We start from the raw sequence: 21,483 nt of genomic DNA on the forward strand, positions 1-21,483 counted from the left end.
CAGTATTAAAGGAAGAATTGGAGTTAATTGGAATGAGTCTTGTTTGATGCCTTTGTGATCACTTACTCAATTCCAAGATAAAAACAGTTGTAAATAAATGTGGATTGTATGCGTTATGTGATTGTTGAGTCATAACAGGGTGTCAATTTGTAAATCATGTAAAGTGAAACTGAGTAACAATAGCTTTAGACTGTGCACGTCTAAAGTGACGGACAAACATGAGTTGGGGTTCATGGTGGTAGCCCATGGCCTTTAATTCGGACCGGATTGATCACCGTGTCCTATTTTTTTTATTCAAACGTTCCTCGATATCGCAGGTCACTGAGGTTACGGAGTCGCGCCCGTACCTCGTCTTCCTTAGTGAAGCCTCTAGCTAGAAAACTCGGTCCATTGCCTATTTCAACTAAAATAATATTATTGTTATAAAAGTCCAGTCCAGTCTAGCCTAGTCTAGTTAAGTATGGTCGTCAAATTATCATGTTTTGTCTGCCCTTGTTTATGTTCATTAGTATCATGTTAGGGTTGTTCGTTAATAGTATCATGTTAGGATTATTATTGTTTTAGTATGTAGTACTCAGCTTTGCTGATTACGTGCTTTGTTTGTGTGTGTTGATCATGGCTATGCCTTATTGATCCTGTGATGACCCATCTTTGGTGAGCAGTCTCTAAGGATCAATAAGCGTTGCCCATCTACAGATTTGAAGATGATGCATCATTGGGATCGGGATTAGAGAGCTTGTAGTTATATTTGCTTTATTAAATGATTTGTTTGTTAACTTAATTTGAAATTTATCGTACTATTCGTATTTCCTTATTTCAGTTAATTGGTTTTGACCTAATATGTAATAAGATTATTTATGAACCTAAAAGTTAGTTTTATGTTTTCCGCTGCAAAATTCTGAATAAGCTGTTACGTTTTCACACGGGCGATAATACTTTGATAATTCCCTACAGTTATATTTAAAAAGGGTTATTTTAGAAAATGGGAATTGTCGGGGTGTTACACTCTATATCAGTATACTAAACTATCCACTAATTCCTTAACATATTTGCCATCTGCATTCTCATGGATGTAATCAAAGACATCCACCCTCCCCCCACTATAAACCATATCACCTTGCACAACCCATTCACCACCATGATGCACATATATGCAAGGGTTCAAAGCCAAATCATCAACATCTGATCAAAGTTAAACAATATCAATTAAAAGAACAAAACTTTAAGAAATCAAACCAAATGAAAGCTTGAATAACAACACAAGAGATAACAAAAGGAAATATTTCATTCATTCATTCAAGATAATTCCAGTTTCCATTTACAAAAGGGTAGGCTTCAACCCTTACATTTCAAACCTCAATCCACTATTGAGGGAGGAACCTACGGTTAAGTATAAACTACTGTCATAGCAGTGACAAATACCAAAAACCAACACTTGTCACATTCCACAAAAACCTACTTTGCAATGACAGTAGTGATTGTCCTAGAAAATTTAAAAAAAACAAATCTATAAACAAGTTGGATCATCATAAGCTTGACAAAAGAGGGGCCACCACCAGCGCCACTACCACCCACCCCTCCATGGCCTCCACCAACAGCTACTCCTCCTCCTCCTTGAAAAGGAGGGGGAAGCCGTCAAAGTAGACGGTCATGTCCTTGTCCATCCAGGCGTGGAAGTCACGACCATCATTCTCAATGATGTCCATGATCACCCACTCACGCAGCCACGCACGGTAGCATTCTTGAGGGTAGTGGTATGGGAGGCGGTAGCGCAACACCTACGCCACTGCTTGCAGACCACCTGCACAGCAGCCTGCCCCTCCCAGTCCAGCCCGGGGAAGATCTCATTCATGAGGATGTCTTGATGATTGCAAAGGAGTGTGCCTCCCTCAAAGCAAGGACTCCTAAAGTCAAAGTAACGACCAAAGTCAATATCAAGCAAACTCTGTTTTTTATTTAAGTGAAAACAAAACAGTAAGTAAAACCCTAATTACTACGGAATCTAGATTAAAATACTTTCAAATTAAGAAACAATTGTTTAAATAAACACCATTTTCAAGAACATGCAAGCATCAATTCGAATTAAGCAAACTCTGTTTTTTATTTAAGTGAAACAAAAACAGTAAGTGAAACCCTAAATTCTACAGAATCTAGTTTAAATTACTTCCAAATTATGCAACAATTGTTTAATTGAACATATTAAACACCATTTTCAAGAACATGCAAGCATCAATTCAAATTAAAAATTGGAAAGTAAAAACGGACGAAACCCTAATTCCAACTTCAATTGATAAATTATGCAAAACCAGCCCACGATTGTTTAAATTAACATATAAAACACCTTTATCAAGATAATGCATGCACCAATTTTGGGAAAAAGTTTCTTAACAAAAAAGCCCTAACTTATCATGGCTCAACTGAAAACATTTATTGAAAAAAATCGACAAATTGAATGAAAGTACCATGAGGAACACCTTCGTCCCATCTGGAAATTCTTGGCCTCTTCCTGGGGAGACCTTCCCACTTGGAAGCAGCAGATCTTTTGTTGGATACGCAAGAATCCATTTTTGCAGAGAAAAACTCAGAGCAATAACTTCAACTTCTCTTAGTGTTTAAGTGAGTAAATGGGAAAAAGACAACTGAGAGTGAAAATGGGGGGGGGGGGGGACCATATAAATAGGAAGTGAAAGAGGGGGAAATAGGGTTGGGAATAGTAAAAAAAACACCGCCAAAAAATTATTAAGAAGGAACCAAAAAAAACGAGGGAAGTTGGAAGGGTTTCCACGTGTACACATAGAAAAAATAAGTTGAAAAGGCTAAGTAATTGGAAAAGGCTTCTTTTCATCAAAATCATTTATTTTCAATCATTAAACTACGTGTATATTAATTCTCCTTTTATTTAAATCAATTTTTATATTATTATAATCATTTTAACAGACGTTAGTGACGGAAAACAAAAAGCAGCGTTTTCCATCCATTTTGAGGGACCTAAATGCTACTTTTGAAACTTGAGGGACTAAACTGCTCCTTTTGGCATAGTTTAAGGACCTTCAGACCTGTTTACGCGTAAAGTTACTGAAAAATTGACAGCTAGACATCCAAATTCTATATGTAATATTCATATTGCTTAAGAAGATTACAAGACCGGTTTGAAGGAAAGTAATATTCATATTGCTTAAGAGGCAGCTGTTGCGTTTCTTCCCATTTCCCGTTGTCTGGCACGCTCCATCTTTCGCTTCCGCCATTCTTCCAAAGCTGTATAAATAGAGTACATTAGTGTCGCTAAAAACAGATTACAACACAGATGAGAATGCTCACACATATTTCTGAATCAAAAACTAGATACATATACAATGCCTTGATTAAATATAAACACAAAGTACCTTTTGATATAAGCTTCATTTGCCAAGCATAAAATTATTGACTGAATAAATTTTCCAATAAAGAAACTTAAAATTATTGCCAGACACAAGGATGTTCAGAAAAGGATGTTCACAAGGATTTTGATTTCCGGTTCAAATTTTATTGGTGGATCAACTTCTTTTAACTGATTTTCATCAACTGGGAATACTATTATGGTTCTTGTATTAGTCCCCCTCCCCACCAAAAACTAGGAATATATGCCTAGGATGAAATACAACTGGACTCCGCTACCATGAGCCATTGGATATCCACTCTGCACGCACCCGTAAAATTAAAATAAGAACAAAATCAACTAAAATATGTAGCTATTATTCAAAATTTCAAATGACTCATGGAAGTTGGAACCCCGTGTTCAGACAGTCTTAGAAGCTATTTGGGTTGTAACATTGCAGTGAATGGTTGGAGTTCAAGATTACTAAATGGACTGAATGATAATTTCAAAAAGAGAGCTTCCTCCTGGAAATACTTGGCCTTGTCCCCAGCAGAAGATTGCTTCTAGAAAATGGAAATCTTGGGTCTCTTTTGAGCAAATGTGCTTTGAAACTGTGATTCTGGCGCCTCAGGCTGCCAAGAAAAGTACTAGCAAGGCTTGGAGGACTGGAGTTACGGGACATTGATTTATTCAATAAAGCTCTCTTGGAAATATTTCCTCTGCGGTTGAGAATAGTTTCATAACTCCTACTCTCATAAAGGCTCCTGGGGATTCAAAGCCTGTGTAAAAGCATAGGATAGTGCAGGAAGAGGTTTACAAGCAAATTGGATCAGGTCCATCAGTTGATATCCGGAGGGGATAATTAAATGGGATAAAGATTCTGACTTTACGTTCAAAAACCAAGATGATCTAATGATCCCCTGAGAGAAGAAATTAACTCAACTCTAACAGAATGGTTTCTATAAGGACTCATGTCACTCATCCAGAGAAACTATTTACTTCCCTTCATATTCCTACTTATGAATTAGCATGGTGATTCTCTAGAATGGAGAGGTTGTGATTCGGGAGATCTCATAGTTAAATCAGTTTTTATTCATTTAATGGAGAGTCGGTGTCTGAAGCTTATGACAAGGGGTCTTGACTTGGAAACACTTTTGGGCCTTACAGATTCTAACTAGGTGGAAACTGTTTATTTGGAGACTTATGCATAGAGCACTAGCAGTCAATGTTGGCTGAGGACGAACACTACTTACTGTAGAGGTTCGTCTCTTGGTACCAATATCACTGATTGGATTAATAACTTATTAGCAATTCCGTATTTCAGGAAGGAGGACGGACCTAATAGCTCGGAATAGGATTAGATAAATCGTTCTTTGGGCAATTCATTATGGATTCATTGTTATGTTAGTCTCCAAAATGGGATCTGTTATAAGTAAGATTGAGATTACACTCATTAATCAATTTTTTGACAAGAGAAGCGGATGACTCTGTGGAGCATAAAAAGCGGATGCAACATTCTTAGCCAATAGCAGGGAATCTTTATCAACTCGGGTTTATGCTAGATGGAAGACCAGTAACCGGTTCAGTACAATAGAAGTAAGAAGAAATATTTGGCATGCATGACGTTAATGGGTACCGATAGAAAAGGAATCAGGGTTTGTTCAGTCTCTTTGTTTGTTGTTTGTTGTTTGTTGTTTGTACTTGTTGTCCCGACAAAATTGTTATAATGACACAACAGCTCAATTTTTATGGTCCAACTAAGAAATTGTAATACATTTTTTGGTCTGTAAGAATCTGTCAGCATATAAATTAGACAGGTCTTAAACAAGCACAATAGATCGAGGAAAAGATAGATTCTTAAAGCTGGTAGAGTCATTGTTAATGCCCATCATGACCTCATCTCAGAAAAATCTTACCTTCCATTTAACAAGCATTAAGATGACCACTCTGTCAGAAGAATGAAAGACACACTAGATGAACACATCATCTATCAAGGAATAGCAAAAATGTGAGAATGTTCAAGGGTCAGGAATTAACTGGCCATTTACCAACCTTTTATGCTAGCTGCATCAGTAAAAGTGCGGGCATTGGTTAACCTCTTAGACAGATCGACTGCAGCAGTCTGCTTCGTCTCTGTATGTTGAACTGTCTCTGGCTCTGTATATGATTCTCGCTCAATTTCCCTAACCTAATTGTGACAAGAAAAAAAAATTGTAAATCAAATCCCATACGAACATCATCATCAATATATGAAATATGACTGCTGGTTGCTCCAGTTCCTATCTAATAACAATATAAGTGCCATTTAATCCCAACCTTGACTAACACCACACTTGAAACCTCAGACAAAATTTGAACAAAATGCATCAAAAGACTAATTGGAGAACTCTTCAAAAGACAAGTCTACTAAGCCATACTCTTCGAATCAGCTCCAATGGTTGCATAGCTCTTCGAAGCTCCTCAGATTCCTTGGCATAACTAAGCTTAACTGTATTAAACGAACAAAATCCTGAATCACCAGGCTGCTATATCACAGGAAGCACGCAATTTGCAACTGAACCCCAATTCAAGAAAAAGTCATTCATGAAAACGCAACAAATTCATTCATGTGCAACAATGAAGGTTAAAAAGTAACGTTTCCCAATAAATTCATTCATGAAAACCTGTTAAGTCAACTTCAAATAAAATCAAACAATTCAGATGATCTGCAATCTCTTTTTATAATCCAAAGCAAATTAAGACATAAAATTGCCCAAAATACAAAATGCTGCTCACTTCAACACTAATCAACAGCTACAACAACAGAAATCTCTTATAAATCAGATTTTCTAGATTTTGGGAAATCAACCATCATAACCCAGAAACTACAAAAGCTTTAAAAAAAATCACTTATCCGGCAATCCATAACCTATTGGACTTCAACTGATACGAATTCGAGCAGAGTCAGGCCCCCATTGTGGATGTGTAGATATATGCTAATTGATCTAAAACTGAAGATTGGATCTTTGATGTTAAAAATTGCTTAGTAAGAAAGTTTAATTGGTTTACCTGAATTCGGATGATTTTGAGGAAATCTACGAGAAGAAGAGGAAGGAGAAAAAAAACCTTGAAGCAAGAAAAGAGCAGTGACCAAATTTAACAAACAAACTACAATTGTTGCATTTTTGAATGAAAATCTCAATTTCCAAGACTGGTGTTGTTGTGTCTCCATTTCTTTGCTTTTAGTTCTTTCATTCAGTCATTTGTTTTTGGTTTGGTTGGAAAAAATGAAGGGAGTTTTGTGTTTTGTTTGTCCCATATCGTTCAAAAGGTAAGACGATGTTGGTTTGGAGTTGTATAAGTAAGAGTTTTGAATGATTAAACAAACTGCCTTAAACTAATGAGTAAGGAAAACAAAGCGGGCGGTGAGAACCGACCGCAGCGTCTATCAATATAAATTGGTGCGCAATAATTTGTGGAGGGGGTATAGGCTAGCCAAGTTGAGACGCTGCTTACTTTTGCAGAACTCGCTTGTGCAGGCCTCCCAAACCCACCCAATTCTATATCTAAACTTACTCCGTGTCGTTTGTTATATTTAATACTAGATTTTAGCCCGTGTGATGCACGGATTCTATTAAATTGTTATGTTTAAATAGAACTCCTATATACTTCCTCCATTCTTAATTAAATGACACAATTTCTTTTAAGGAAATTCCCTTTTAAATGACACAATTCCATTTTTGGTAAGTTTTGTAATATGAATACCCTATTTTACCCTTACATAAACAACATTGATTTCTACGATAATCCCTCATTACTACTTAAATAAACTTAATTACACCTAACTACTCCCTCCCTATTTTATTTAAGAAATTTTTATTAAAAAAAAAAGAGAACACCGTCTTTCTTAAGTAGTAATCTCACATCATATTTTATTCAAAAAAAAAAGAGAGAGAAGTTTTTCTTTTTCTTCTATGTTTCTCGTGTTCTCCGTCTTCTCTGTTCTTCATCTTCACCCCCAACCCTAACCCTAAAAATCTCCATCTCTTTCTTCATCCCAAACCCTAATAATCTCCATCTCTTATGTAAAATCGTCATCTCCCATCAAATTTCCTATTTTTTTTTTCAAAGATCTTCCGTATTTTTCCTTTAAAAATCGTGATTTTCGCCCCTTTGAATCTCTTAAAAATCCAGATCCGTAGTTGCTATGTTTGATGGAAGGAATACTGATTCAATCTCATTTGAGGAGCTTATACCCCTCACTTATTCATGGGAGGACGATACGGAGTTCAAAGATCTCACAGTTGGGGCAATTTCCCCAAGATTTTTGAGTTCTGAGTTTCTAAACTTTGCTGAGAAGTTCAGAAACGCAAACCCACTTGCTTGGCTCGAATCTGGTGATGTTCCTTGTTTGTATCAGCCCCCTCCTGTGAGATCCGAAAACGGTTTCACCACTCCAACAAAGAAGGAAGCAACAAGTGAGAGTCATGGAGATCTCTCATTTTCTCCGTCACAAATGTCACAAGACCCTCGTGCTTGGCTTGAATCTGGTAATGTTCCGTGTCTCTATCACTCTAATTTTCTTGTTCATGATCGTGTTCTTGATCCTAAGCCAATTTCGCCTCTTAATTCTCATGTTGGTGATGAACAAATTGTCCCCGAAACGCCGGAGGAAGTGCCAGTTAGACTAGAGAACACATTTGCTGGGTACAAGAAAACATGGAGGAGACTATTAGAATCTCCTTCAAAATTGAGTGTCAAAAAGCCTAAAATTGGGTGATATCAGTGGTCATCTCCAGGTTTGTTACTGTTTTTCTCTCTCTTTCATTTTCACCTTTAATTTCTCCTATTTGAAATATTTTCTGTTTTGTGGGTTGTTTGTTCATATCTAAAATGTTTTTTCTTGGATGAAATTGGTTGATGAAATTGGTTGATGTTTCTGTTGTTTGCAATTGGTTGATGCAATTGTTTTGTGGGTTGTTGTTTGCAATTGGTTGATGTTTCAGTTGTTTGCAATTGGTTGATGAAAGAGGCTAGTTCTATTTTTACTCACACATGATATGCATAAATATTCATGTAAAACTATTCATGTATTAAATTATGAAACATGTATACTCAAAAAATGCACCAGAACTTTACCTGAAGAGTTGGATGTAAAATTAGCAAGATTGTTGGCTGCTTTTCTTAAGTGGTAGCAGATTAGCAATTTATAGCAGATTAGCAATTTATCTTCTTTCTAACTATTGTCTATCATAGAGGCTTATAGCTTTATTATAAAAAGTAGCTTAAATTTTCTTCTTCCGATCCTCTTCTCGTGTATGCTGAGCTTTCCCCCTGCCCCTATCTCTTGCTAGAAATTTGGGCGTGAAAGCTTTGTACCTAATTTTCAATATTGTGGCTTATTTGGGCATCCTGAATTTCTGAGTTTAAGTTTCCACATAAATATGAGTACAAGGTTTTACAGAAGATTTTATGTTGTTAATGCAATGAAAAAAAGGTCTAAGAATCCCCAAATTCGTAACTCATATAAGTAAAACAAAAGCACCTGACTTTTCTATTATTTAAGGCAAGACTATGATACTTTCCTATTTCCATTACTATGTATGCTCATGAACATCAGTACCCATATGAAATTATCAAGCCAATACTCATGAATATCAGTAAACAAACTGTTTATGCACACTAATAAATGAATTACATGTGACTGTTTGTTTCATTCTTGTTTGAGTAATAGTAGTGATATTCCTTGCTACCATGATAAGACTAGTTGTGATTCCCGTGAAGTAAATGAATTTCTTGAACATTATTGTTTTCTTGAACATGTGTCTAATAATCAAAGTAGTCATTTTTTATACATCAAAATATTTTCACAAAAAGGTACAACATGTGTCTAGTTAATCCCATCCTAATCTGTACCACATATACAAAAGTTGTTGCCTTACCTAACTTTTACACATCAATACTACATCAATATTACATTAGTTAGTAGAATTAGGCTAAGACACTTCCAAAATAAACTTTATAACATCCCAAAATGTATGCAGTAACTGTTAATTTGCATCTTCCATATCAATGTCATAGTCATATGCCCCTGGTGCTACCACAAAACCCTCATTTAAAAAGTCAACGGCATCATCTATGATATGTTGTTGGATTTGAGTATCGGTAGGCAACAAACCAAGTCTTTCTAGTCTTTTCTTGCCTTGATGTGGACTCTTGTAGTTGTTCCCTCCCTTCTGTTTTAGTATTTCAACCATCACGTATTGTAGTTGTAGCCATGTGTGGTTTAGACTCTTAGGGTCATACTCCATGTAAGCATCGTGCACTGATTGAACCAACTCCGTGACATTTTTTGGGAACTTTTGGTGTTGTAGTGACTGTATGCCCCTAAAGAATCCCAAGTCCAAAACATTCAGATCAGGAGATTGTGCTGGCTGGCAGATTAAGTGAATGTCAAACCCATATTTATTTGCTTCCTCTAGAAATTCAGGATCGTTAGGAAAAATATGTGGCCTTGCATTATCTTGTTGTATCCAAATAGTTTTACATGCATTAGCCGGCCATTTAGCCCTGATTGTTGGTAGCAATTCATCGAGCATTTTCCTTCTAATGACATTCTTGGTTATTGATGGTGTTGCTTTGGTCTCGATGGTGCCCCTTTCTCTATTTTTACTTGTTCTGATGGCTGCAACTTCATCTGTGAATGCCCAAATCCCTATTTTCCCATCCCATATAACCTCTCCACCACTAGCTATTATTGGTCTTGCCACTCCCGATAAGAACATCACCTTTTCTGTGTAGTTCTTGCTTTGAATATGTCGGTAAGGTTCTTCTTCGCCTGCCAGTAGATAATATCGTTGCGTGTTTTTGCTCATAAAGAACCAATTTTCATCAATATGCACAAAATTGCTAAGTGACATGAATGTTGATTGTTGTGTGACTGTTCTTGGAAGGGTGAGACCCAAAATCCATTTCAATCTAGTGATTTTGTGTGCTGCAGAAACTGTTGGCTTGATAGAGTTCGTATGTGATCTGATAATCCCTTTTTTTAACAATTTATACACCATCGAAGGGCTGCATTCTAGTGCTGATGCAAAACTTTGTATGGTGGTTCTTGCTTTTTGACTTATTTGCAGCATGATTTCAGTGTCAAAGTCTCTTGGTTTTCTCCCCACCTTCCCTGTTTTTTTATTCTTCACATCAATCAGATCTGGACCTAGCTTTCCTTGTTCTCTAACATTTTTCCACATCCTACTAACTGTAGACCTGCTTATGTCGAATTCATCTTGTAATTGTTGGCTTACTCCTGTTGGTAATCTCACCCAGTCTCTCGATAATACCAACAACCTTTGTGCCAGATGAGTTCGTCCTTTGTTATCTTGTTCATGTCTTTTTTTAGTTAAGATGGGATTAACATGCAAACCAGTTTCATTTTGTTGATTATCATGCAAATTAGTTTCTGTTTCAGTTTGTTGATTATCATGAATATCATTTTCTTCACTATCACTTTCACTTTCAGGTTCGCTTAAGTACCATACCTCGTTATCTTCAAAGTCAGCATCATCCTCGTCAACCATAGCAGAAAATTCAAGCGCTTCAAGCTCTTCAGCAGAAATTTCAATAAAAGGATCCCCTGTAGCAACAGCAACAGCAGCAACAGCTAACTCTCTCTCTCCCACGGGATGTGCATACTCCATGAAGCTGCTTTCAGCATCGTGGCTTTCCAAATTCAAGTCAAACAAGTGCATGTGTGTGATGTGAGTGAAATTATGAAGTGTAGTAGCAGTGTTTTTTTGTAGTTGTAAATGGTGGGAGTTATTTTGATGGGGCTGTGTTTTTATAAGAGTTTAGGGCAAAAAAGTTCTCCAAAATTTAAATTGTAAAGTTTGCCCCCTTTTTCAAATTTTCATTAAATGTTTGGAGGGAAAACCAATTTTGTTTTCATTTTCCCTCCTTACATTGTACCTTAATTTGTAATTAAGGAGAAGGTCCCCACTTGCCTTTTGGATTACCCCATTTCTTTTGACATTAATTAAAGTACATCACATGGGTTGTTGTACTTTTTTGCACTCTCTCTCCTTTTCTTAATATGTGCCTATTTCTATTGTGTCAATTAATTAAGAATGAAGTACCAATTTTATATATTAGATTAGATTAGTTTTTTATTCTGCATTGAATTTTATTTTAGATTTTATTTTTTAATTAGGAGAGTGTTTGTTTTTGGATGAAATTGTATATGTGTAATATTAATAATAATTAATAAAAATATCTACGTGACCCTTAATTATTTATTTATCTATGTGGCACGTGATGCTCTAATATTGGATTAATGTTTGATTTTAAATTGAATTTTATTTATTTTATTTTAGATTAGTGTTTGATTCTGGATGAATTTTATTTTAGATTTATTTTTTAATTTTTAGAGTGTTTGATTTTGGGTGGAGTAATATATACTTCCTCCGTTCCGTAAATATCGCACCATGGTTGACTTTTACTCTTTTAACCATTACTTTGACTCTTAATCTCTCAAATCGTGTGCAAGTAAAAATTATATAAAAATATTATTTAGAATATATATATTGATACGAATCTAACATGACCCCACATGACTAAAATTTCATTACGTACAAATCACAAAAAATGGTCAAAGTTGTAGTGTGAATAGTGTAAAAAACAAATGGTGCGATATTTCCGGAGCGGAGGAAGTATTAATAATTAATTAATTAGAATATCCACGTGACACTTAATTAATTATCTACGTAGCAATCGATTTTTTTAATTCAAAAATAAATTAAAAATCTTATTTTTCATTGGCCGAAACCATTAGTAATCCTAATTGGCGCTCTAATATTTCAGCAAATATGCCTCCTTTATATATATATATATATATATATATATATATATATATATATATATATATATATATATATATATATATATATTAGATTTAACTAGTTTGTGCCCAGCATTATGTACGTGTTGCGTGTTAGAGATTTTATGTGAATACTTTATAATCCTAATGAAATCATGCGCCTTATAAAAGAAATTGCATCAAAATTTATATTCATATTGTCTATGCACATTATGCTTACTTGAAATTTCATATGAACAACATAACTTTAATCCTGCTATAATCATATGGTTATAACATATTTGATTATTTAGTTCCTATTTGGAAAATTTGGTAATATTAATCCAACCTTTGGCCGATTTTCTTTTATTAATCCCACCTACGACATATTTTTTAATAATCCCACCTTTACTACCCGACGACTTTTATTGGGCTTAAGTGGCCGGTAATCGGTGAAAAAGTCAACGAGATGGTGATGAATTGATGATGATGACTGAATATATCGAGAGAGAGTACTGCCATGTAGAGAAATAATGCCGCTTACAACAGTTTTATGACCTGTTGGGCCCAATAAAAGTTGTTGGGTAATAAAGGTGGGATTATTAAAAAATATGTCCTAGGTGGGCTTAATAAAAGAAAATCGGTCAAAGGTTGGATTAAATTTTCCTATTTATAAAACAAAATTATTGATATACAAAGTACATCATGTTCTGCAAAAGATTAAGAAATAATATTATTTACATAGGCTATTAAGAGCAAGTTTTATTTTATTTTTATTGCTTAAGCAATTTAAATATTGATTGATTAGAGGAAAGTCAGATAATTTCGGTGAACATCAAACTTCACAAAAGTTGGCTTTGAAAAGGGATACATTATTGGTAATTGTAAAGTTCATAAAATTAGTTTGTCCATGACAATTGGCAATTATAAAGTTCATGCTAATTGTACATCCTAAGATTACATGACAATGAATATCTCTTTTCCTGAAAACAGAAGAAACGACTCAGCGAGTATTCAAGGGAACTAAAAGTCAAATTTTAAAACTACACGATAATTTATCAACCAATTTTTGTGATTGATAATTTAAAATTCAATTTTAATAATTCATCAAATGTAAACTCTGATTGTTCCCATGGTTTAAGAGAATCTAATGGTAAAAAAAAATCAAGTAAAAAATAATCAAACATGATATGCATATGTAAGGGAAAAATGTGTGCACGGTATATGTACTCAGTGTACCTTAGATGTGTTAGCTAGTCAAACTTAGGTATACGGTTCCATTTTGTCTAATTCACATTTTCTCAAATAAATTTTTAAACTTTTATTTTTCTCTATGGAAAAAACATGTAGCATTGTAGATTAATTTCTTATACATACTTATTCTTTTTATTTTTATAGTGTGTCAGATATTTGTTTAGGTTTATTTTGGAAATCATATTATTTCTTCCTTATTCTTGATGTTTTTAGGCTTATTTTGGAAACTTTGACTTTAATTAAGTCAGATTGTCACCATTTTAGATACTTTATCCTTATTTCCTTGCTTGATTGGTGCATGATTGAATGGTTGCTCTTTTAATGGGCTTGACGTGACATATGATGTGGCATAGCTGAGAGGGGAGTATTGGGGATTTGCTCACCTCTCATAGCCCACCACTTTACTTTAATTATATAGATTTCCACGCATAATGCACATTTTTGGCGGAGTCGGTGCAGGATAATTAGGGGTGCAAACGAGCCGAGCTTTACCCTGTTCATGTTCATTTAATTTATGCGAGCTTGAGGCCGAGCCAGAGCTTTCCGAGCTCAAAAATTTGTCCAAACTCGGTTAGTTTAAAAGATTTTGTGTTCGCGAACTATTCGTGAACGACTCAATTATTAATCGAGGCGAGTTTATAAACGAGAATTTTTCATGCACGAGTTTTCTTAAACGAGATTTAGAGTAAAACCACTTGAAAATCTAACAAATTATAATCATATCAAATACTCCGTAATAAAGATTAGAGTACATTACTCCCTCCGTATTTATTTAAGAGATACACTTGGTCGGACACGGGTATTAAGAAGAATAATTGAATGAAATAAAGTAATAAAACAAGTGGGGTTGGGTAGATATTTTAATAAGTAAACCAAGTGGGGATCATGTCATTTTAGGGGGTGGGGAATGATGGTGGAGTGGTGGTGGGGTGTAGATAGATTATTTAATTAGATAGTGGGGTTGATAAGTTACTAAAAATGACAAGTGTATCTCTTAAATAAATACGGCCGGAAAAGACAAGTGTATCCCTTAAATAAATACAGAGGGAGTACTTTATTTGATAAACAAACTAATAACTTAGAAAGAGGTCAAAGAGCATTAATTTAGCAATTAAAATTTTATTTCAAAATATTTTTATTCTATTATAGATTTCAAAAGTCAAAAACATGATATTTATTTATATTTGAAAAACGTATATATGGTAAAATATGATACATAACATAACTAGACGAACTTGTTCACGAACATAAATGAACGAGTTGTTCATAAACATAAATGAACGAGTAGTTCATGAACTTAAATGAACGAGCATACCTATGTTCATGTTCAAGCTCGTTTATTAAGCGAGCTTCAAATGTTGTTCAAGCTCGGCTCGTTTAATAAATGAACGAACATGAACGAGCTTTAAACGAGCCCGAGCCCGAGTAGTTTATTGACCGGCTCGGCTCATTTGCACCCTTAAGGATAATAGCTGTTATTGTCGAAAATTCTAATAGCGGGACGTTGTCGTCATGTCGCACGGGTAGTAAGGGTATGATGGTAACTTTGGTAGAAAATGAAACGGGTTTGACTTTGGCCATAAATTGACCCCGTTATCCCGTTTTGGATTTGAAATTTCGAATTTTGGAATATAGGTACTTCCATATCCGAATCTTCTTCTCTCTCCTATTTCATTATTTTGGAGATCTATTTTGCTCTCCTTCGTTATCCTCTTTCTCTCTCATCATTCTTCGTTCATCCTGCAATTCATCAACAAGGTATGTAATTTAATTAATGATGTCTAATTCTATGCTGATTTCTGGTAATAATGTAATGATTTGTATGTTGAATTTTGATATAAAAGTTGATTATCAGTCTAATGAGTTCCAATTTCATCTCCTTCTTGCAATTTAATTAATGAATGATGTTGATTTAATTGAATTGTATTTTACACTTGTTCCTGTTCGGTTTTGTTATGAACCCTAAAATCGAAAACCCTAAAAGTCGATTTCTGATACGAACCCTAAATTTAATTCGAGGATTTTAAAGATATTCGTTTTGCATGAGCTTTTTTGGAGTTAATTAAGGATTAAATTTGGGGAAGTTACTTTTTCCCAATTGAATTATGGATTAAAGGTGGAAAGTGATTTCCCAATTGAATTATGGATTAATGAAGTAACTTTGCATGTTTCTGAATCTACAGACCTCTAAAAAGGTTTTGTCTCGAGATGAGGTCCAGTATGAAGAGGCCATTTATTCCCCAAGCGGAGGTGGGAAGCAGGAAAAAATGGGGGGTGAGATTCACAATTGATTTGACCCCTAAAACAAGTGATTAGAATTTTCATAAATGCTTACAATGTGTAATGTTGTTTGTGTTGTGGTTGTTTGAATTCAGAGTTCTGTGAGGTCTGTACTAGGCGCTACTGAGGGGGAGAAGCCTAAATTGAAAGTTGATATGAGGAAGAAGAAACATAAGGTTGATGAGGATAAGTGGTAATACATGTAAGATTTGAAGTGGTAATACATGTAAGATTCAGAATTGATGAGAATTCGTACATTTGATGTTCAATCATACAACTACTCCAATTAAAAGTACCGGCACAATTTGAAGTGACATGAAACCGGAGACAAAATATACAATTTTATTCGGTTCTATTTTCTTTTTTTTTGGTCAAAATGAGTCACTACATTCAAAGATCAGAGCTAAATGGGTCGAGTTACAAGAATATATAAACTAATCACTAATATATAATGAAATCATATTACGTCCCCTAAATCGTGGCGATTAAGATTGAACATGTACTACAAGTCGAATACCAGTAATTCGGTAATCCACCAGAATAACTTACAAAACGATTACCTTTAACATTAAACTTATAAAACGACTACGATTAAACGAGTGCTAGTTCAGAATCACTTGACTACTTGAGGTACATCACTGCCGCCCCAATGAACAGGAATGCTCCTCCGATCTTTATCAAGTTGAAGAGCGAATGTTCGGCGTCTTCTAGTCTTCGAAATATCATACCAAAAGGTGAAGTATTTGGTGTTTTCCTGATTAAATCATCTTCTTGTGTCCACTCCCAAAACCCGCAAACTCTACACTTGTAATAAGGTCTTAGCGGATAGTTATTCGTTAAAACTACCCAGAATTCAGCGATTTTCGGGGGTGCACAGTTGCAACGTTTTCCTGCAACCCAGACAATATCGGTACCCACGACATGTGTGGCTATATGAGGGGGGTTTGAATTCGACGGGAATGACCAGTTTGCAGGAGAAAATGATGATTTGGCAGACATATTAAAAATTATGATATTCTAGTGTTTTATACTATGTGAGAAAGAAGAGGGGGGAAGGGTGGACGCTGGGATGAGAGAGACTATAACTCATGATAGTTATATAGAAGGGTTTCCTTGTATTTGCCGCGTTTTTCCATCTTCTTCAAATTTGGCGCTAAAAGTATGGTATCGGCGCCAAAATGTAAGTACTTCGTAATAAAGTAGGCGTCAGACACATTTGAAAAAGTCAAAACTATTACCACGGCTTCAAATATCATTTGTACTATGTGCCTTCTCAATATACTATTTCAAATCATTAGTAACTAATAATATAATTCTAATTTTTCGTAACTAATATTATAGTACTTCGTACTTCTACATATAGAACCTTCCTAATTATACTATTTCTAATCTTTAGTATTTTCTAAATATAATAACTCATAAAATTACACACACATATAAGTAAAACAACACACATCACCACAAGCACGCATTCACAATTCGTTTGATAAGTCCCCCAAAGGCTGATACATACAAGATACAAAAAGATGCCCGTGGATTGAAACTAGATAGATTAGGCGGATTACCAAGAAAAACACTAATCACTCCGGAAGATGACTGTCTTAACAATCGGAGGGCTTTTGCTACCAACACGAAAAGTGAGGACATCACTTCTTGATGAAAGAACTCATACATTCTGTAATACCTCGTATTTTTATATTATTTATAAATATATTTTATTATATTTATAAAGAATTTTACGATTTTTGGAATTTATTTCGCATTTAAATATTATTTAAATGTATTTTAATTAATTAGAATATTTATTATTTTTATTAATTACGAAACGAATTTAATTTTCGAGTCGGGAAATTTAATGGGTCGCAAGTAATTTTAAAAGGTTTGGGTTTTAAATGAAAAGTCCAATTCGTTTCATTAAATGAGCCCAATCAAAAGAATTTAATTCAAGTCCTAAGCTAGCCCAATCGTTTAACTCCCTAAGCCCAATTCTAATTCCTTAAGCCTAGCCCATTAGAATTTGGGAGCCTATAAATAGGACTCCCCTCATTAAATGATCCCCCTATTTTGTCATAAACCCCTTTTCCTCTCTTGCTTGCTCCACACTTCTCCTCTCCTCTCCCTCTTGTCCGGCCCGCAACCCCGCACATCACGAGCAGCCTCGTGCCTTCGTGCTCGCTCGTGTGCTGATGTGCCCTTGTTGCTCGCCCATCGCCCCTCGTCGCCCACACTCCCTCTCGCCCTCGCTGTGCTGCTGTGCGTTGTTTCTCCTCTCGCCAGCCACACGCGCACGCCTCTCTCCCACACTCTCTTGTCGCTCTACCTTGCTGCTCACCCTCACGCCCCAGCGCGCGCGCGCCCCTTCCCTCTCGCCCAGCACTGCTGTGCGCGCCCCTGCTGCCTTCGTCCCTTCGTCGCTGCGCACACGCACTCGGGTAGTGCGTTGTGTTTTGTCGTTGTTGCTTGTTCGTTCGTTGTTCAATTCTTTTCGCCCAATCACATTATATTCGTGGTTGTTCCGTGCTATAGGTCGGATTGGTATAATTATCTTCTTCCTTGCCTATTCTATTTCAATTTCGTATTTTAAATTATATTATTATTACTGTTTTGAATAATTAAAATGCTGGGAATCGGTTATGAACACCGTGCTTTGAGTATTTATGTGTTGTGATTCATTAGGCTTGTTTTAATTATTAAAGCATGAATTTTCAGATTCGTTTATTTAATAAAGAATTGATTTTTGTGATGTTAAATTGGTTTTATTGGGATTTTCAAGTTAGGGTTTTAACCTAGACCTAATGAGTCAATTGATTAGCATAATTAGGTGATGATTTTAATTATGATAATCAATTATATTTTCAGATTTATATAAAGGCTTAAAGTGTTGATTTTTATTGATTTTAAAGGCGGAAAAAGTATGTTTTCATACTAGGGATTGGTTTTGCAAATTGAGACGATTATTTTATTGAAGAACGATTGGATTCTAAAGTTTAAATAAGGTTTAAGATTTTATAAAGTTGCTGGAAATTTAATGAACATGGAAATAATTTAAGTTTCATTATTTTGGTGATAGGAGGTGATTTCTAAGTGAGTGCTCGTATTGTAAAGTGGACCCTACGCTTAGGTATTCAAGGTACGTACAAGTCTAGGGCGACCACACTATTTGTCAAGGACATTACATGATTGTTGTTGATGTGAATTATATTATGTGGATTCATATTTGTTTTGGTGAACGATCATGTGGGTTATTATGAAGGAAATAATGCCCTTGGTCCAAGTATGCATTCTATGTTAAGTCTAATAAATGCGGTTCAGTATTAATTAACAAGTTAATAATTCAGTGAGATCAAGTGAGCTGAATGCCTAGCTAGAGGCCGCTTCAGTTCAAGTGGAATTAATGATATTAATCCACAGCTTACTCTTGACTGGACCCGTAGGGTCACACAAATAGTACGTAAACGGATCAAGTATTTAATGGCATTAGATACTCCATCTATGGATATTCAGAATCGACGGATCTTGGTTTCAGTGGGAGCTGAGATCGTCACAGGCAAGAAATGAATACTCCGGAAACGATGATATTGCCGGAAACGGAAATATGGATCGTATCGGAAATATAAATATTATCCAAGTCGTAGATGTTGCCGAAAACGGAAACATGGTACGTATCGGAAAATATTATCGGAAATGGAAATATTACCAGAATCGGAAATATTGCCGGAAACGGAAATATTGTCAGAATCGGAAATATTATCGGAATCGGAAAATAATTCCGGAAACGGAAATATTAAATATTTGTTCGAAACGGAAATTGATTCCGGAATCGGAAATATTAAATATTGTTCGTATCGGAAATGAATTCCGGAACCGGGAATTTAATCGGAAGCGTATCGTACGAATTAGCATCGGACGAGGCCTGCCGGACGAAGGCCCAGCACGAAGTCGGGCCATCGCCCAGCAAGCCAAACGCGCGCCCAGCCAAGGCAGCGCCCAGGCCCACCGCAAGGCAGGCCCAGCGCGCGCCAAGGCCATGGCCTCGCTGCGTGGGCTGCTGCTCGCACGCACGCATGGGCGGCCCTCGTGGCTGCCGTGTGTGTGTGTGAGTTTGTGTTCATGCACGATTCCTAAAACTATTAGAATTAGTATATGATTAAATTCCTATTCCTAAAAGGATAAATTAATTAATTAGAGTTCTTATAGGATTCTAAGTTTAATTAATTCGTATCCTGCTAGGATTCCAATTCCCTTTCCATAACTCTATAAATACGTGCCTAGGGTCACATAGTTTTAAGAAATTAATTCAAGTATTCAAAGTGAGTTTTGAGAGAAAAATTCAGCCATATTTCTTACCTAAGAGTGCCGAAAATTCTAGTACCTTAAGGGCGATTCTAGTTGGTCAATCTTAAGGCGGATCCGGACGTGCTGTGGACTATCTACGGAGGGACGACACTTGGAGTCCTAAAGACTTGTTCTTGTTCGGTTCGGGCGCAGCTAGGGAAGGCACGCAACAAAGAGTATGCATCTAAATTATGCTATATGATTATGTGTAAATAATATGTATTCCTGGCTAAATGGTTTTTCCGCATGATTTATGAATTGTCATATGTATCATAACCTAACAGTGGTATCACGAGCCCCTTATTATTTTCATAATCTAAATTGCATGAACATGGTTAAATATTACAAATTTGCATGAATTAAAAGGGGTGATTAATTTTCGTAATTGTTAATTAATTGCAAATTGCGTTTATTTAATTATACGTACGCAGTTTTTCGGCAGTTTCTTCGTTACTCATCCAAATCGAGTGATTTTTGTGTCAATTCCGCATGTAAAAGGCATTCTAAAATTTTGACAAAAATAATTTTTTTCTGCCGAACCCAGAATTCTCAAATTCGAAGCCTAACTATGACTTTTCGAAGGTTTTAGTTTTTCGAATGCAAAATTTCGTAAATTTAAGATGTTAAATTAAATATGTGCGATTCTTGTTGATAAATCTTGAATTTTTGATTGACCTACTGTATATGTTTAACAAGTTTGAATGCCTAGCCTTGTTAATTATGCAATCTAATTTGTAATTATGATTAATTTGTTGAAAATTAGAATAATTTAGAATTAATTTGATTTTCATAATTAATTATAATTTAATTAGAAACCTATGATTAAAAACCACCATAAAAATTGTAAATTTATGATAAATTTTGAATTTTTATGACCTAGACTTGAATCCATAATAATCGGAAATCAATTGAATAATAAATTTTCGATTTTTCGCCCTAAAATTATGAAATTAATATTATTTATTAATATGTCATTAATTTTAAATATAAATTTTAAATTTTTATGCGATTCGTTCATAAAACTTGCACGCACAAAGCAATGGACGCTTCGTGTTACCCTTAAGGGGTGTTGTATAGTGCGGGCATGCGACGACGAGCAAAGGAGCTCGTCGCCCGTGCGGCACGAATGCAATGAGCAAGGCATGGTGCACGAGCACAAGGCAGCAACCCTGCCTTGTGTCGTGGGCCACGAGCTATGGACGAATGGGCATGGGCGAAAGGCAAGCCAAGGCAGTCGCGTGTGGGCAGCAAGCGAGCTGCGCCACGACGCGCACTGCCTCGCGCAAGCGCGCGCAGCCTCGCGCGCAGCGAGCGCAAGCTCGCGTGCCACGAGCGCTGCGCCCAGCGTTGAACGCGCGCAATTGCTCGCGCACAGCGAGCGATGGCTCGCGCGCACATCGAGCAATGGCTCGCGCGCACAGCGAGCGAT

General features: G+C 35.9%; 2 protein-coding genes and 1 non-coding gene across 3 annotated transcripts; 1 reads left to right on the plus strand and 2 right to left on the minus strand.

Moving 5' to 3' along the window:
- Window positions 1–3,013: 3,013 nt before the first annotated feature.
- LOC110798267 (uncharacterized) lies at window positions 3,014–6,756 on the minus strand. Its single transcript, XM_022003440.2, has 4 exons — window positions 6,404–6,756; window positions 5,773–5,843; window positions 5,408–5,543; window positions 3,014–3,255 (listed from the first exon to the last, which is right to left on the minus strand). The coding sequence occupies exons 1-4, from the start codon at window positions 6,564–6,566 to the stop codon at window positions 3,176–3,178; spliced, it is 450 nt and encodes a 149-aa protein (XP_021859132.1). The 5' UTR covers window positions 6,567–6,756; the 3' UTR covers window positions 3,014–3,175.
- On the plus strand, window positions 6,722–6,881 carry LOC130462184 (U12 minor spliceosomal RNA). Its single transcript, XR_008922315.1, has one exon. It is a non-coding gene; the product is annotated as a U12 minor spliceosomal RNA (small nuclear RNA).
- Window positions 6,882–9,384: 2,503 nt separating this feature from the next.
- Window positions 9,385–11,082, minus strand: LOC110779611 (uncharacterized). The gene has a single exon (XM_021984099.2). The coding sequence runs from the start codon at window positions 11,080–11,082 to the stop codon at window positions 9,385–9,387; it is 1,698 nt and encodes a 565-aa protein (XP_021839791.2).
- Window positions 11,083–21,483: the final 10,401 nt, after the last annotated feature.

Source organism: Spinacia oleracea, chromosome 5 (genome assembly GCF_020520425.1).
Source record: "Spinacia oleracea cultivar Varoflay chromosome 5, BTI_SOV_V1, whole genome shotgun sequence".
NCBI classification, from domain to species: Eukaryota; Viridiplantae; Streptophyta; class Magnoliopsida; order Caryophyllales; family Amaranthaceae; genus Spinacia; species Spinacia oleracea.